At 23.3% G+C, this 16971-nt stretch overlaps 2 protein-coding genes across 3 annotated transcripts in view; one reads left to right on the top strand and one right to left on the bottom strand.

Annotated features, from left to right (window-relative positions):
• LOC122504355 (unconventional myosin-Va) overlaps positions 1–3204 on the bottom strand; it is a 36694-nt gene extending 33490 nt beyond the window's left edge. For both annotated transcript variants that reach the window (XM_043615427.1, XM_043615428.1), the window contains exons 1-2: positions 3057–3204; positions 2660–2922 (exon numbers count right to left, since the gene is read on the bottom strand). In XM_043615427.1, coding sequence (XP_043471362.1) covers positions 2660–2686 — 27 coding nt within the window. In that variant the 5' untranslated portion in view covers positions 2687–2922; positions 3057–3204. The remainder of the gene's footprint in view (positions 1–2659; positions 2923–3056) is intronic.
• A 4967-nt stretch (positions 3205–8171) lies between these two features.
• On the top strand, positions 8172–16649 carry LOC122504354 (DC-STAMP domain-containing protein 2-like). Its single transcript, XM_043615425.1, has 13 exons — positions 8172–8320; positions 8615–8890; positions 9399–9549; positions 9790–9949; positions 10126–10389; positions 10582–10795; positions 11011–11301; positions 12304–12633; positions 12768–13097; positions 13176–13336; positions 13565–13665; positions 15786–15953; positions 16605–16649. The coding sequence occupies exons 1-13, from the start codon at positions 8172–8174 to the stop codon at positions 16647–16649; spliced, it is 2640 nt and encodes an 879-aa protein (XP_043471360.1).
• The last annotated feature ends 322 nt before the right edge of the window (positions 16650–16971 follow it).

Raw genomic sequence — 16971 nt, 5'->3', positions numbered from 1 at the left:
GTATAATAGTTATATTGTTCTTTTAATTTAAATTATTCTGTATAATGAATCTGGTAATTGTCTGGAGGATTATTTGAAACTATGTTACGAATGTTTGAAATCATTAAACTTTTTATTTCTATTTACTTTTTTTTATAGTGAAAAAACCTATTATTGCTTCAGGTTCACAAATAAGGTGAATGCACTTTCATAGAGCAAATTCATCGGATGTAATTACAAGAGAAGATGTAACCTGTATTCTATTTTTTTTAATTTTTGTTTTTTTACTTTTAATTAACATAAATAATAATCCTACTGTTTTAAATTGAATTTAATTAAAAATTTCAAAAAAAACTTTTTTCTTTTAAATTTACAATTAATTAATACACTCAGAAAAAATTTTATTTAATGACTAAAACTTTTATTTGAACCAAATTAAATTTTATTTATTTTTTTTTATTTAAATCAAATATTTTTTTGAAACAAATAAATAGTCTATATAGTTGGCTCTGAGTCAGATATATTTTTTCTCCAGATGTCATTTGGTAATTTAAATTAATAATTAATCACACTGAAAAAAAATTATTAGATTAAAATAAAAGATTATTTGTCTATTATCAAAATAAATATTTACTCGAATCAAATAATTTTTACTTAATTAGCGGCTCTCTTTTTTTAAATTAGAAAGAAATCGTTTGAAATATTAATTTAAATTCATCATTAAGAAAAAAAATTCGATTCAATTACCGATCACTTGACTATTATCAAATAATTATTTACTTGAATCAAACTATTTTTATTTAAATAAAATTCTAAATTGTTTCTGAACCAATAAATTCAGATGAATTGTTTCTTTTGAAGCAAATACTATTTGATTGATTTTAGTAAAAATATTGTTATTTAAATATTATGATTATAATAATATAAATACTTATAATAATTACAGTAATAATAAATAATAAATATTGTACTAATAGTAGTCTTAATAAATTATTTATTTATATTACTTATTTATTATTTACGTAAACAATTAAACTATCTATTGTTATTTTACGATTTGATAAAGAAAGGTAATTATCGTGTTTGATCAATTTTCTTCATAAGTTGGTGATAGTGATCAATAAGTAATCTCAAGAAGTTATAATAAACAGAGCTTCTTATATTCTTCTCCGTTTTTTTTTTTGCCGTAAAAAAGACAATTCTTGTATTTTTTTTACATTATTTATTTTTTTAAATTCGACTCTAAATTTGAATTATTGAAATTGAGAGACTAACTCAAATAAATGGTAGCCTCCTTCAAATACTAAAATTATTGGTTCAAATATAACTTGTCTCGATTTAAATAAAATTCGAGATGAAATTTAACTAATAAATTTTATTTCGTTTAAATAAAATTTTATTTGCTTTATTTATATCGAATAAAATTTTTGTTTAAAACAAATAAATAATCTAGTTGCTTCTGAGACAAATAAATATTTAATTGATAATAGTCAAATAATCGATTATTTGTATCAAATAATTTTTTTTAGTGTAATAATTCTAATAATAATTGTGATAATAATTCTAATAATAAAAAAAATTACAATTTGTTATTATTAATGAATAATAACAAATTATAAATTTTTTTTCCAATTCTGCAAAAGGATTCGAAGCATCCCTTTAAAGTTAGATATCTTCTCTTCGCGTGTATATGTGGAGAAAGTTAGAGTACTTTATGCGCAGCTACTGAACTACATCACGAACAAAACCTTCATCAACATTGATTTCACATGAAAACAAATAACAACATCTAATCCCTTTAAAATTATTTCCATCATAATGAAAAAAATCCACTGTCAAGTTACAATAAACTTTTCCCACAATGACTTTTTGTCCTAAGCAATATTTAGAAATATTTGAAATTGAAGATGAGACAAATATTTTCAAAATGTATTGAGGTTCACCTGCTTTTCCTCCCACAATATTGATCTCGAGTTTTTTTTAAAGCACACGGATCCTTGCTTGCTCCAGATACGAGCTTTCACCCCTTTAATCTTAACTCAACTGGGAAAAATTTCGGAACGATTAAATGTCATCTGGGGTTAATTTTTTCGATTGTTGAAAATTTACTCCAAAAGTGAGTAGATTCAGTTTTTGAATTAATTCATTTTTGGAGTTAATTCGAGTTAATTTTGAGTTTATTCTCTTTTCGAGTTGATTTCCTTTTCGAGTTGACTGACTTTTCGATTTAATTCCCTTTTTGATTTTATTCCCTTTTCGAGTTGATTACTTTTTCGAGTTAATTCCTTTTCCGAGTTGATTCCCTTTTCGAACTGACTCTCTTTTCGAGTTGACTCCCTTTTCGAACTGACTCTCTTCTCGAGTTAACTCCCTTTTCGAGTCGTTAAGTGAAACAAAAGTTAAGAACGTGCCAAAGTCAATGCGATTTTTCCATTTCCCTTGGGAATTATTTCGCAGTTACATTTAGCAAAAAAATTAACAAAGCGAAGTAAAAATTCAATTTTGTAAATACTCCGTTTGCTTCAACTGAAAATTTTTCTCTTTAAATTCTCATCACTAAAAATTGCGAATTGCCAGAGTCAAAATTTAACTCTCTTCTTTCTTACAGTGTAAGAAAAGAATAACAATACTTATTTTCTATTTTTTCTTTCGCTATTTTCTAGCAAAAAAAAAAATTTACCTTTACGTAAAGCTCTCTTGTTGTCATTTCCTTATGTTTCCGTAGTCGTCACTCTTTTTGATGATGATGATAATGATGATGATGATGCGTATGTGTAAAAAATCTTACACACCGCGTGTATTCTCACTGATAAGCCGTAACATTTGCCCGTTAATTATTAACTGATAAGAATAACCACTCCGTTTGAACATCGCGGTCACGTGGTACAATTTCAGGACATTTCTTCCTTCTCTTCTTCTTTTTGGTTTCTTCTTTTCGTTGAGCTTTAAGGGAAAAAAACACACACATACACTTTTTTTTCAATTTTCACTTAAAAAAAAATATTAGAAGATAAAATTGAAATTTTTTCAGAACGTGAATAACATGGATGAAGGAGGCACCTTAAACACGTTTTTACCTGGTCTTTGAAACTGTACAAAACAGGGAAGACACGTTCACTAAACCACACAGCTGGCAAAGTGAACTGCTGCGGTGTGGGTTCCACTATCGGTTTGGATTGTGCGCCCCTTGCCCCACTCCTACACATTCGACAGGATCGTTGATAGCTGAAACAGAACCCGAGTTCTCGTTATTTTACCTTTGCTGTTTAGCATTTTAATTAATTTATTAAATAGGTAATCGATAATTAATAATTTGGCAATGCTACTATCGAATTAATAAATGTATTTCATTTCAAGATATTTAATATTTACTAATTGAAGTATTTATTAATTATATTATATTTATTAATCATTAATAACTAATAATATTAATAATAAAAATAATGATAATAATAATAAAAATAATAATAATAGTATTAATAATAATTATTTAATGTCATATATTTTCGAAAATCCTTCACTGGAAAAAAAATGTATTTGATTCAAATAACCGATTACTTGTCTATTATCAATTAAATATAATTACTTGAATCAAATAATTTTTATTTTTATCAATTAAATTGTATTTGAACCAATAATTTTAATGTTTGAAGCGAATACCATTCAATTGACTCAAAAATGAAAATTATTTGATTCAAGTAAATATTTAATTGATAATAGTCAAGTAATCGGTTATTTGAATCGAATAAATTTTTTTCAGTATTTCTCTCCACGCAACTAGGGAAAATTCTATTTAAACAAAATAAAAGTATATTTGTCTCTGAATCTACGAAATTATTTATTTGTTTTAAATAGAAATTTTATTTGGCAAAAATAAATAAAACAAAAAATAAATTTGAAACAAATAAAAAGTCGAATTGACTCTAAGTCAAATATATCCTTTTTCTGGGTGTAATTTGGTAATTTAAACTAATAATTAATTACTGACAAAAAAATTATTCGATTCAAATAACCGATTACTTGTCTATTATCAAAAAAAATATTCACTTGAAACAAATAATTTTTATTTAAATCAATGAAACATTATTTGCGTCAAATGAAGCAATTCAAATGAAAGTATTTAGTTCAAAAATAATTTATATGATGGAAATAAAAATTATTTGATTCAAGTAAATATTTATTTGATAATAGTCAAGTGGTCGGTTTTTAATAACCATTATTATAATTAAATATATTTTATTTATTTATTTATTGTAGGTATTTGGACCTTTTTTACCAGAAATTTAACTAAAATTATATTTGGGTTCAAATAAAATTTCCCTCTGGGTGTTCTTAATTAAAATTTAAAAAATCGTTTCATTTACAGTCTAATAAACAATTTAAAAGTTACTAAATCGAAATTTATAAGATTACAATAAACGAAAAGCATTAAAAATGACCTCCCAAACTGAAAATATTGATAAGTCTTATCGGCATATTGTATATTGAATAACGGTCTCAGAAAATTCTATTTTGCAGAATACGAAAAAAAACTATTTCTTTTTTTGCATTTCATTAAATCTTTTTTTTTCGTGAAATTTAAAAAAAATTTTATGATTATAGTTACATTTAAATACGTTTAGAATTAATTCTAATTTTTATTCAGTTAGTTTAAAAAAAAATTTTGTAATATTTATTCATATTCTCAACTGTGATCCATTTAAAATATAAATGTTCTACTTCGTATATTTTTTTGCTTGTGAGATAACAAAAAAAAATTGAATAAACAGACACGTTAATGTAATTCACATGATAACGATGATATTTAAATTAATATTTGTCAATTTAATTTCAAACACAGTTCGAAAATGAAACTCTTAGCGCCATCGATGGACGATTCAATGTAATGTTGAGCGGTTTAAAATTTCAACTCTGCAGATCAATTACTTCTTCTTATTATTCATCTCTGTAACAATAAATTTCTACTTTACCAAATTTTTATTTAACGCAATTTTAAATTTTTTAATGTAACTCAATTTAAAAAAAAATCTTTTTTATTTTAATTATTTTTTCTTATTTTAAATTAATTAAATTAATTAAAAATCTTATTTTATTTCTTATTTATCAAATGAAAAAAGTATCTAGCTATTTTTTATTTTTTATATATTTAATATCCATTAATAATAACTAGCCAAACTATCCGCGCGCAAGCGCGCGGGAATGTTGTATGGGGCTGCTTATTTTAAACAATTTAAAAAATTTTAAAGAAATAATTATTATAACCTAACAAAGAGATTTAACTAACTAAAATACAAATAATTTCACTCAATGGTCTCAATTTAAATAGAATTTACATTACTAGACTTAAACTATGGCTAGAACAATTACAATTAGTATCTGGGTCATCTTTTGCATTGCTTATTTTATAAAGCCATTTTAAATTAAATACGTTTTAAAGAAATAATAATTATTACACACTGAAAAAAGTTTTACTTGAAATAGCGATAAGTTTCTCTAGAATAACGAAAGTATTAATTGAAGCACTGAAAAATTTCGCTACTAAAGTGAAATCTGTAGTTCATCCAGCTAAATATTTTTTGCCGTGCATAACGAAAAAAGAATTAAATTAACATCAGATTTTCTACATTCAAAAAAAACGAATTCAAATAGAAATTAATCATTTTACAACTTAACCAAATTCACCCCAGAAATCACTGAATTCGATAATTTAGAAGAAAGTCAGACAAAAGCAGGGTTCCTACAGAATCTGGAAATCATGGAAATGGTATGGAATTTTTAAAAGGCTTCTGGAAATCAGGGAAATCATGGAAAAGGCCTGTAATTTTTAAAAAATTCTAAATTTTTTCAGTTTTCCATTTTTTCTCTTGAATAAAAATTCAAATAATAATAAAGCTAAATGGTATAAAAGAGAAAAAAAATGTTGAAATTTAAGAAATTCAATTTTTCGGATTTTTGATAATTTTTAATCATTTTTTATTTTTTTCCAAAGAGTCGAGACAATTTAATAGGTAAAGTATTTTCCAAAAGCACAAAAACAATGAAGCAAAATCCCATAAAAGAGAAGAAAAAATGTTGAATTTTAAGAAAATCGGATTTTTGAATTTTTTCGAATTTTTGATAATTTTAGATTTTTTACCAAAGAGTCGAGACAATTTAATAAGAAAAGTATTTTCCAAAAGCACAAAAATAATGAAGCTAAATCCCATTAAGGAGAGGAAAAAATGTTGAATTTTAAGAAATTCGGATTTTTGAATTTTTGATAATTTTCGATAATTTTAGATTTTTTACCAAAGAGTCGAGAGTATTTAATAAGTAAAGTATTTTCTAAAAGCACAAAAATAATAGAGCTAAATCCCATAAAAGAGATGAAAAAATGTTGAATTTTAAGAAAAACGGATTTTTGAAATTTTTCGAATTTTTGATAATTTTAGATTTTTTACTAAAGAGTCGAACTATTAAATAAGTAAAGTATTTTCCAAAAGCACAAAAATAATAAAGCTAAATCGTATAAAAGAGAAGAAAAAATGTTGAATTTTAAGAAAATCGGATTTTTGAATTTTTGATAATTTTCGATAATTTTACATTTTTTACCAAAGAATCAAGACAATTTAATAAGTAAAGTATTTTCCAAAAGCACAAAAATAATGAAGCTAAATCCCATAAAAGAGATGAAAAAATGTTGAATTTTAAGAAAAACGGATTTTTGAAATTTTTCGAATTTTTGATAATTTTAGATTTTTTACTAAAGAGTCGAACTATTAAATAAGTAAAGTATTTTCCAAAAGCACAAAAATAATAAAGCTAAATCGTATAAAAGAGAAGAAAAAATGTTGAATTTTAAGAAAATCGGATTTTTGAATTTTTGATAATTTTCGATAATTTTACATTTTTTACCAAAGAATCAAGACAATTTAATAAGTAAAGTATTTTCCAAAAGCACAAAAATAATGAAGCTAAATCCCATAAAAGAGAGGAAAAAATGTTGAATTTTAAGAAATTCGGATTTTTGAATTTTTGATAATTTTCGATAATTTTAGATTTTTTACCAAAGAGTCGAGAGTATTAAATAAGTAAAGTATTTTCCAAAAGCACAAAAATAATAAAGCTAAATCCCATAAAAGAGAGGAAAAAATGTTGAATTTTAAGAAATTCGGATTTTTGAATTTTTTATAATTTTCGATAATTTTAGATTTTTTACCAAAGAGTCGAGACAATTTAATAAGTAAAGTATTTTCCAAAAGCACAAAAATAATGAAGCTAAATCCCATAAAAGAGAGGAAAGAATGTTAAATTTTAAGAAATTCGGATTTTTGAATTTTTGATAATTTTCGATAATTTTAGATTTTTTACCAAAGAGTCAAGAGTATTTAATAAGTAAAGTATTTTCTAAAAGCACAAAAATAATAAAGCTAAATCCCATTAAGGAGATGAAAAAATGTTGAATTTTAAGAAAAACGGATTTTTGAAATTTTTCGAATTTTTGATAATTTTAGATTTTTTACTAAAGAGTCGAACTATTAAATAAGTAAAGTATTTTCCAAAAGCACAAAAATAATAAAGCTAAATTCTATAAAAGAGAAGAAAAAATGTTGAATTTTAAGAAAATCGGATTTTTGAATTTTTGATAATTTTCGATAATTTTACATTTTTTACCAAAGAGTCGAGACAATTTAATAAGTAAAGTATTTTCCACATTTAAAAGTTTGACATTAAAAAATATATATAAAATGCCAATACTTAACCCACAAAATTAAATTTTCAAAACAAACAAATGAATGCAGATAATTTGCTAACGGAAAGGAAACTTACGATTATTATAATGTATTAATATTTTTATAACAATATAATAAAAAATACAATAAAAATAAATAAACAAAACTCAAAAATGGTACAATCGAACTTTCGTTGTATAAATAGGTGATAAATGTATATATAAATAAAAATGAAGTGTAATTCGGATTCTACTAATAAAAATACTAAAAACTTTTTCAAACAAAACAAAATCGTTTTTTGCAGTGTCATTAATTTTTATGTCATATAAGTAGAATATTTATAACCTTAACAATTAATTATTATCTAAAACCAAAAAAAGTAAATTATTAAAAAATACGAGATGTTTTAGTAAAAGTGAAAGAAATATTTAATAATTAAATATTAATATAGCATAGCAATTAATAAATAAGTGGTAAAAAATGGCATTTTTCCAACAAGTTGTAAAAGCAGCACGGCTAAGAAATGCACGTCTCAATTATCATGATGAAAAATTAAAATCAATTGCAGTTTCAAGAGGGGCAAAAATACATTATAATATTTTTCAAAAAATTCGTTACGCTAAATTACTGTAAGACAGCAAAAATTATTATTAATTATTATTTATTTACGTATTTAAATAATTTAAAAATAGTAAACAAATAATAGGAATTAAAAAAACAAAGTTAAATAAAATAATAATAATAATAATAATAATAATAATAATAATAAATAATTAAGTTGTACTTAATAAGAATTAATTTAATTGGGAAAATTGTCTCAAAAAGTTTACTTTTGTCAAAAAAAAGATAGAAAGAAGGAATAATTTTATTCATTAAAAATATGAACGATTTTAATCAATTTTATTTTTTTTCTTGCAAGACAGTGTTAAGAAGAGGATAAAGGATTTTTTGAAAAAACTTGTCTCCTGTCCGGAGGATACGTGGTTTCACAAAAAAGCACTACTTTTAAAAACCAATGGAACATTTGAGAATTATGTATTAAAAAGTGTTTTTGGATTTTTTGGTGGAATTTTTCTCACGTATCTATTTTTTATTTTTTTCGTCTTTCAACTACAATTTTCATTATCATCTGCAACATTGTGGTGTTCATTGCTCGGTATTGCTTTAACACTTGGTTTGGCTTTTTCCAAGTATGTCAGGTATTATTATTATTGCTGTTAATATTTCTATTCACAATTTTATTCTATTTTGACTTCAATATTTATTCTTACTTTTATTTTTACATTATTTTACTTTTTATTTTTATTTTTATTCTTATTTTTATTATCAAAAATATTCTAAATTTTTTTATTTTTAATTGCTTTGTTATTATAATTTTTTTTATTTTGTTACTTTATTATTTTATTCATTTTTCTATTTTATTATTTTACTTATTTTGTTCTTTTATTGTTTTATTTATTTTTCTATTCTTTATTATTTTTCCATTTATTTTGGTATTTTATTATTTTACTTATTTTGTTTTTTTATTGTTGTATTTATTTTGTTATTTTATTATTTTTTATGTAAGTATTTTATTTTTCTATTTATCTAGATATTTTATTTTTTTCCTAACAAAATACAGATTTGTTTAATATTCAACTTTTTTCGCATTAAAAAATTAAAGGCAAATTATTTATTTGAATTTAAAAATAAATTTTTCTCCCACAGGTGTCTTGTTTTTTTGATAATGCCACAATTTTTGTCAAAGCGCGGTCGACAGGCTCTTATGGCTTATGCTTTTATACTTGCACTCACAGGACCAGCCAAAAATACTTTAAACAATATTGGCGTTTTATCGCAATCACTTTCTTGTGGCGAAGTAAGATTGAATTAACAATAATTAAAAAATAAGACAGTGAAAAAAAATTTGGTACTCACAAAAATGTTTGTTTAATTCCTTGTAAATATTTTCTACCGAAAAAATACTCAAAAAAAAAATTAAAACAAACATTTTTGATTGATAAGTATATGTAAAAAAATAATTTGTATACGTACAAATTTTTTATCTACAAAAATTATTGTATGATGCGAGAAAATTCCTTTTTCTTTACTATTTTAGGAACATTTGAAAGAAGCAGTAAAATCAATTCTCGATTTAATTCGAGAGCCATTCAATGCTCTTAAAGATGCAATAACGAAAGTTTTAAAAACAGTAAAAACTGTTGTGAAAAAAATCAAAATGACCCTAATAGCCATTAAGAGGCTCGTACTCAGTATTTGTAAGTTACTTTCATAATTTTTTCATAGTCATCAAAATAAAAATTTTTGTTTAATAATTTAAAATTTTTATTGTTTTACTAATTTCAAATATTTCTACTTTATTAATTTCAAAATTAATTAGTTTTTTTTAATTGTGTTATAAATTTGAAAAAAATTATATGTATTTCATTTTCAGTAAAAGTAATTCAATCAGTTTACGAGTGGTTGGGCTCAATTGTAAATATGTGTAATAAAAAATTGGGCACACCTTTCGAAAGATGTAATAGAGCCTTCGAAGAGGCTGTGGATGATTGTAAAGCAAAATTAGGATCAATTTTCGGCGGTGTTTGTAATGTGACTTATGTGGTTGGCGCAATTTGCTACATTGTTAAACCATTTGATTTCATTTGTGAACTTGTGTCATTTTTTTCGGATGCTATTGTTAACGTTGTTCGAAAAAGTAGGTAAAAATTTACTTTATTCAATAAATAAATAAAAATAAAATAAAGGGCTTTTTCCAATTTGTTAATTTAAAAAAAAAAAAATAAAAATAGAATTATAATAAAATAATTGAATTACTATAACTGTAATAGGAAAAATAAATTTCCCAACTCGAATAAATAATTTTCTCTTTCCTTTTTCATTTTTGCAGAGATAAAAAAATTCGCAAAGCACGTGAAGGCTATATTTTATGTAAAAGTAAAATTTTCCCACTCATTTCATTTTGAGAGTAATCGAAGTCGAACGAATACTGATATTGCAAAGGGAATTAGCACAGAAATAAAGCAAAGAACTGAAAAATACTTTTTGTTCTTCGATATGTTGAGCTGCTTGACCAGCGTCTTTATTTTACTCATATTTGTCAGGTTGTCAATTTTTTATTATTTATTATTTATTTTATTATTATTAATAATTAATTAAAATTAAAAAAATATATATTTTCCTTTTTTTAATTTTTTTGAAGTTTATTAATTTAATTTCCCTTTTACTGCTTAACTAAATAAATTTTCATTAACGTCTTATTTTTTTAATAAATAAATAAAAATTTTTCTTTTCTATTAAAATTTGTTCTGTTTTTTAGAGTAATTTTCTATCGATATAAATGGCTGACGAATCTACGATTTGATAATCGTTATTTAACGGATTATTTACGTGAAATTGATCTCCGAAGAGCGCGATTGGACAAGGAAACTGTTCTCCCATTAAATCCGCGTGAGAGAAATAAATATATTCCATTGTCGTCGATTCGATTAATTAAAGCCGAAAAAATGAAACTTACGAAATCTGCCGTTTTTATGAGTTTAATTTCATTTAAACTTCTCTTTCAAATGGCTATTGATTACAGTCTCTTTTGGATTCTCGACGTTATTAGGTAATAAAAAAAGGAGAAAAAAATATTTCTAAAGATACTTTACTCAAATAAGTAGTGAAATAAATTTTCAAACAAATGCGAACAAATGCTCGAATAAATTAACGAATTAATAAATTAACAAACTAACAAATATGAATAATTTAAAACTGTTTTTACTTTTTTTCTTCATTTTTCCACATTTTAATTATCAATTCGTTCGAATTTTATATTTTCAAGTTAATAGTGCAAATATAATTTATTTGAGGCAAATAAAAGTATATTTGTCAAATTTTAATTTAATTTCATTAAAATAATTAAATAATTAAATTTAATAATGCTATTTAGCACAAATAAAAGTTTTATTTCAACAAAAATAAAATTTTTATTTGAAATAAATAAAATTTTTATTTGATTTGATTTTATTAATCATTTATTTGAAACTTAATTTAATTTGATTTAATTTAAAAAAAAATTTATCTGAAACGAATAAAAATTATTTGATCCAAACAAAATTTATTCGGTTCAAATAATTTTTGTTTGGTTTGATTTCATTTATTATTTCTTTAAAATTTAATTCAATTTAATGTAAAAAAAATTATTCGAAACAAATAATAACTCTCTGAACCAAATAAAATTTCTTGGAAACAAAAAAAATTTATTCGATGCAAAGAAAAAATTATTTCAACCAAATAAAATTTATTTGAATCAAATAAAAATTCTAAGATCCAAACTAAATTTATTCGGTTCAAATAATTTTTGTTTGGTTTATTATTTTAATTAATTATTAATAAATTTATTATTTATTTGACATTTAATTCAATTTTAATGTAAAAAAAATTATTTGAAACAAATAATAACTCTTTGAATCAAATAAAATTTCTTGGGATCAAAATAAATTTATTCTATCCAAAGAGAAATTATTTTAACCAAATAAAATTTATTTGATCCAAATAAATAATTTAATATAGGCTCTGAGTTAAATGTTTTTTTTTCTGGGTGTAAAGTGTAATATTTTCCTTTTAGATATCACGGAAGATTCGAGACAAAAATACCGGAAAATTCGGTTCAAGTACACGTGTCAGGAACTGGATTTTTAGCGGAACTTTATCGAAGTATCGTGAAAGCTTTCTCGTTAAAATCCGAAGAGGAGGAAATTAATATGGTCCCATGCTTACCGGATCCAATACCACCAAATTACGATAGATATTTACAAATTCTCACCCTCATGTTCTTCTGTTGGTTAATTATTATCTTCGAACCCTACGGTTTGCGTATGCGACAATGTGTCATGATTTCCTATCATCCAGAAAGGGCCAAGGAGCGCGCTGTTTGGCTCTATAATCACATCCTGAGGTTCATTCTCCTTTAGCCTGTAAAAAGAAATTCCAAATCAGAACAAAAAAATTTGTCACATTCTTAATTTAATTAATTTAATAATTTAATAATTTAGTTTTTCAATTTTCATTTTTTTTATTTTGAATTTAAAGATCAAGAGGCAATTTCCTGAAATTCGCGAGACGACAACTAAGAAGAAAATTTGGTATGCAGGGTGCACATCAGACTACGGAAAAAGTGACACTAAAGGAGAGATTAACGGCAATTTGTCCCCTTTTGAGAAAATGCTTCTCTTCTGAAGAAAGAATTTGCCTTTTGTGTGGCGCTATCGAGAGGGACAAGGAAATTCCTCACATTAAATGTCCAACGCCAAATTGCGTTGGTCTATTTTGTCCGCAATGTTTCAAGGATTTGGAGAATATGTGCACCGTTTGTAAAACACCAATGGATTATGGCGATTTTTCCGATATCAGTGAAGAAAAGTAAATCAATTTTTTATTTTATCTAATCGAAAATCTTTTTTTTCTTTCCTTTTTTATTATTAATATTATTATCGAAAGAGATTCCTCGGAAGAAGAGGCTAAGAGAAGAAAATCTAAAATATCGGATGCAAAAGAGAAATTAGAAGACTCAAAGTACTCGAAGGGTAAAATAGAAGAGGGAGTGGATCTCGTAGAGGAAGATATCAGCTCTGTTTCTTCTTCCACTGAATACAGTTACAGTAGGAAATAGTAAAATTCTATAAACTGATCAAATTTTATTAAATAATATAGAAAAAAAAGAAAACAGTATAGAAAAATAAAAAACAGAAATAAAAAAAGTAGAAATAAAAAAAATAGAAATAAACAAGTAGAAATAAAAAAGTAGAAATAAAAAAAGTAGAAATAAAAAAATAAAAGAATTAAAAATACAAAAAAATTACTATATTGAAGTTATTTATCTTCAATAGCGTATCAAGATGATGAATCTCAAATTGACAAAAGTCTTCCTCAAAAAACTCCATTTAAAGACGTTGAAGCTCAAACATTACGCGACGATGTTTCTACTCAGGTATTAAAAATTGCAATTAGAATAATAATTCAATTAAAAATAATACCAAAAAAAGTAATATTATTTATTACTATTTTTTTTATCATTGAACAAAAAAAAATAAATTGACTCTAAATAAATAAATTATTATAATTTATCTATTTGCACTTTTTTTTTAGTAAAAATTCCCTTTCGTACAACTTCTTAAGTTTCTGAAAAAAAATTTATTTGATTCAAATAACCGATTACTTGCAAACATTATCAAATAAATATTTTTTTAAAATAATTTTTTGAATCAAATAATTCTATTCAAATCAAATTGTATTTGAAAGACAATTGTATTTGAACCAATAATTTCTTAATTATTTTTAATTTAAAGAGTAATTTAATTTGATTGAAATAAAAATTATTTGATTGAAGTTTAATTCAATTTAATTTTTAAAAAAATTAATTTAATTCAAGTTAATATTTATTTGATAATAGACAAGTTCATTTGATTCGAATAAATTTTTCTTCAATATAGTTTACAGAAAAAAAAATTAGACTTAAAAGAAAAAATTTCAATTAATTATTCTAAAGATATTTAGCACTCAAACAGAAGATATAGAAACAGATAGTGAAAGTCCCACTTGTTTTGGGCTTCGTTTACGTAAAAAGGAAAAATTAAATCTCGACAATTTATCGAAAGCTTCTTCTCTTTCTTCCTCAGAAGAATTTCAAGAGGAGGGCATTGATGTGCAATCAGATGAGGAATCCAAAAATTTATTGAGAAAATTTGAGAAAGAGAAGAAAGAAAAAAAACGTCTTGGTTTCAGGAAATTTTTTGACAATTTGTTGAAATTTTTTTGGCTTGGAAAAAAGAGAGTAATTGAAAATATAATAGTTAAATAATAATAAATACTAAAATAATTAAATAATAAATGCTAAAATAATTAAATACTAAAATGATTAAATAAAAATACTAAAATAATTGAATAATAATAATTATTAAAATAATAATTATAAAATGAAGAAAAAAACAGTTTCGAAGGATTACAAAAAAATTGAAATTGAAGATCAAGAAACAATGAAATTATATTCGTCATCTGTCTCGACATCATCTTCATCGTACAGTATTGATTATCGAGAAAAATCAACATCATACGATTCATTGCAAGGGCCAGAATTTAATAAAAATGAACGAATTTTGCAATATCCATACGAAAAAAAATTTTGCATAAAACAATTACCGAGGTGAAGAAAATTTTCAATAACTGTTTTTTCCAATTTAATTTTTTTAATATTTTTTTTTTTTACATTTTTATAGAATTTAATTTTTTATCAACTAATTTAGTAAATTTATTTAATTTAATTGAATTAATTTAAGTTAATTTTATCAATTAACATATTCTTCTATATTTATTTATGTTTTCATTTATATTTTGTTTAGATATTTATATTTTTTATACATTTTTTATATTTTCTTTATACTTTTTGTCAAAGTAATTTCAAATTTTTTAAATTTTAATTATAAATGAGAGGAAAATTAATTAAATTTAATTAATTATAAAAGTCATTTAATGCCAATTACCGAGAGGATGAAATATTTCCAAGTCGACGAAAAATTAGACTATCACTGTCGATGCTCTAATGAGAAAAATTTAAATTATTTATCTGGCTCAAAAACGTCAGACGAAAGTGAAATCACAGAAATTTGGAAACGCAGTGACGAAGAATATCAAGTAATTTTTATTTAATTCTAATGTCAATTATTACTATTGTTTTGAAACAAAAAATTATTCATTTCACTTAATTTAATTCAACAATAATAAATTTTTTTTGTTGAAAAAAAGAAGAATAAAAATTAAAATGAATTTAATTTAATTGCAATTAAAATCAACAATTAATTTACTTTATTGAAAAAAGAGAAGAACAAATATTGAATATATTAATTAATGTAATTATTTACAACAATAATTAATTTCTTCTCGTTTTTGAAAAAAGAAAAGAACAAATATTGAATAAATTAATCAATTGAATTAAATTCTGCAAAAAAATTTATTTCTTTTCTATTTTTGCGCAAAAAGAGAAGAAAATATTTTTGTTAAATATTGACAATGATTGAATTAATTATATACGTGTATAAATATTTATTTTGCTAGAATTATCAATCGGGTAGTTTTGAAGAGAGTGATAAATCAAAGTATTCAACATCGTCTTCAGTAACGTCAGCAAATGAAGATATCACAGAATTGTCGAGGTCAATAAAAACTCAACGTGATTCCAGTGAATCCCAAGAAGATACGAAAAATTATATCGATGTCACTGGTGTATCTAGTAATTCTTCAGTTGACAAATTTCACGATTGTCAGTATTATGCAAATAAACTTTCTTTCTTTTTTTTGGATAATTATTTTCATATATCATTCTATATAGACAATAATTAAATTCAACTTCTTACACATCTGTTTGACCGGCTATCAAGAGCTCAGGAGCATTATATTATTATCACTTTTTCTTTACTCTGATAATTTTCAATGAGTATTTTTTGTTTACTCAAATTTATATTTTCCACTTTCTTTTGACCTGATTTCATTTTAATGTTTATATTTAATTAATTAATTAATCAACTAATTAATTAACGACAATAACACATTTTTTTTATTTTTGTATTTTTTAAATTTGTCGCTTTTTATTTATTAGATTTTTTTCATTTGGTTTATTTTTTATAGAAGTAATGACGATTTATTGTCATCACTATTATTTATTGTTTTAATTATTTTTTTAAGTATTATATTAATTTATTTATTGTTGTTTACTTGTTTGATTTTTTCATCTGGTTTATCGTTTGTTCGACAATTTATTTTTATTATTATTTATTCTTAGTATTATGTTATAATTAAAATAATAATTTACAAAATACTATATAAAACAATATAAAAAATAACAGAAATTTCTAAACTGTTTTTCTATTCTTTAAGCAGCAAATATTGGCGCAAGAGAAAAATACAATAATGAAGAAATAAAATCGAGAGATAAACGTGAAAAAATAAAAAATGAGTCATTTTTTGATGATGAAGAAAAAGTGAAACAAGGGGAAAAAAATATTTCTTTGGAAATTCCCAATGAGAGAAGAAATTATCAAAAATTATCAACAGAAAAACGTCTCTTTCGTAGAAGGTTTTTTTTGAGAGAAAATTTATTTCTTTTTTTTTTGAAAATTAATTAATTATATTAACCAGAGATTTTTTTTCAAGATACAATGAAAATTACTATACAAGTTCGGAAAATGAGAAGAAATCATTGGAAAGCGAAAGAAGAGATGAAGATAGTCAAGTCGATGAAGTT

The sequence above is a fragment of the Leptopilina heterotoma genome, unplaced genomic scaffold (genome assembly GCF_015476425.1).
Source record: "Leptopilina heterotoma isolate Lh14 unplaced genomic scaffold, ASM1547642v1 Lhet_292, whole genome shotgun sequence".
In the NCBI taxonomy this organism is placed as follows: domain Eukaryota; kingdom Metazoa; phylum Arthropoda; class Insecta; order Hymenoptera; family Figitidae; genus Leptopilina; species Leptopilina heterotoma.
This window is presented reverse-complemented; position numbering and strand designations above follow the sequence as displayed.

Excerpts from the sequence above, each read along its gene's own strand:
- LOC122504354 (XM_043615425.1), top strand. The coding sequence starts at position 8,172 with ATGGCATTTTTCCAACAAGTTGTAAAAGCAGCACGGCTAAGAAATGCA. Across the intron at positions 9,950-10,125 it reads GAGGCTCGTACTCAGTATTT|TAAAAGTAATTCAATCAGTT; the intron begins GTAAGTTACTTT and ends TTTCATTTTCAG. Across the intron at positions 10,390-10,581 it reads TGTTAACGTTGTTCGAAAAA|AGATAAAAAAATTCGCAAAG; the intron begins GTAGGTAAAAAT and ends TCATTTTTGCAG.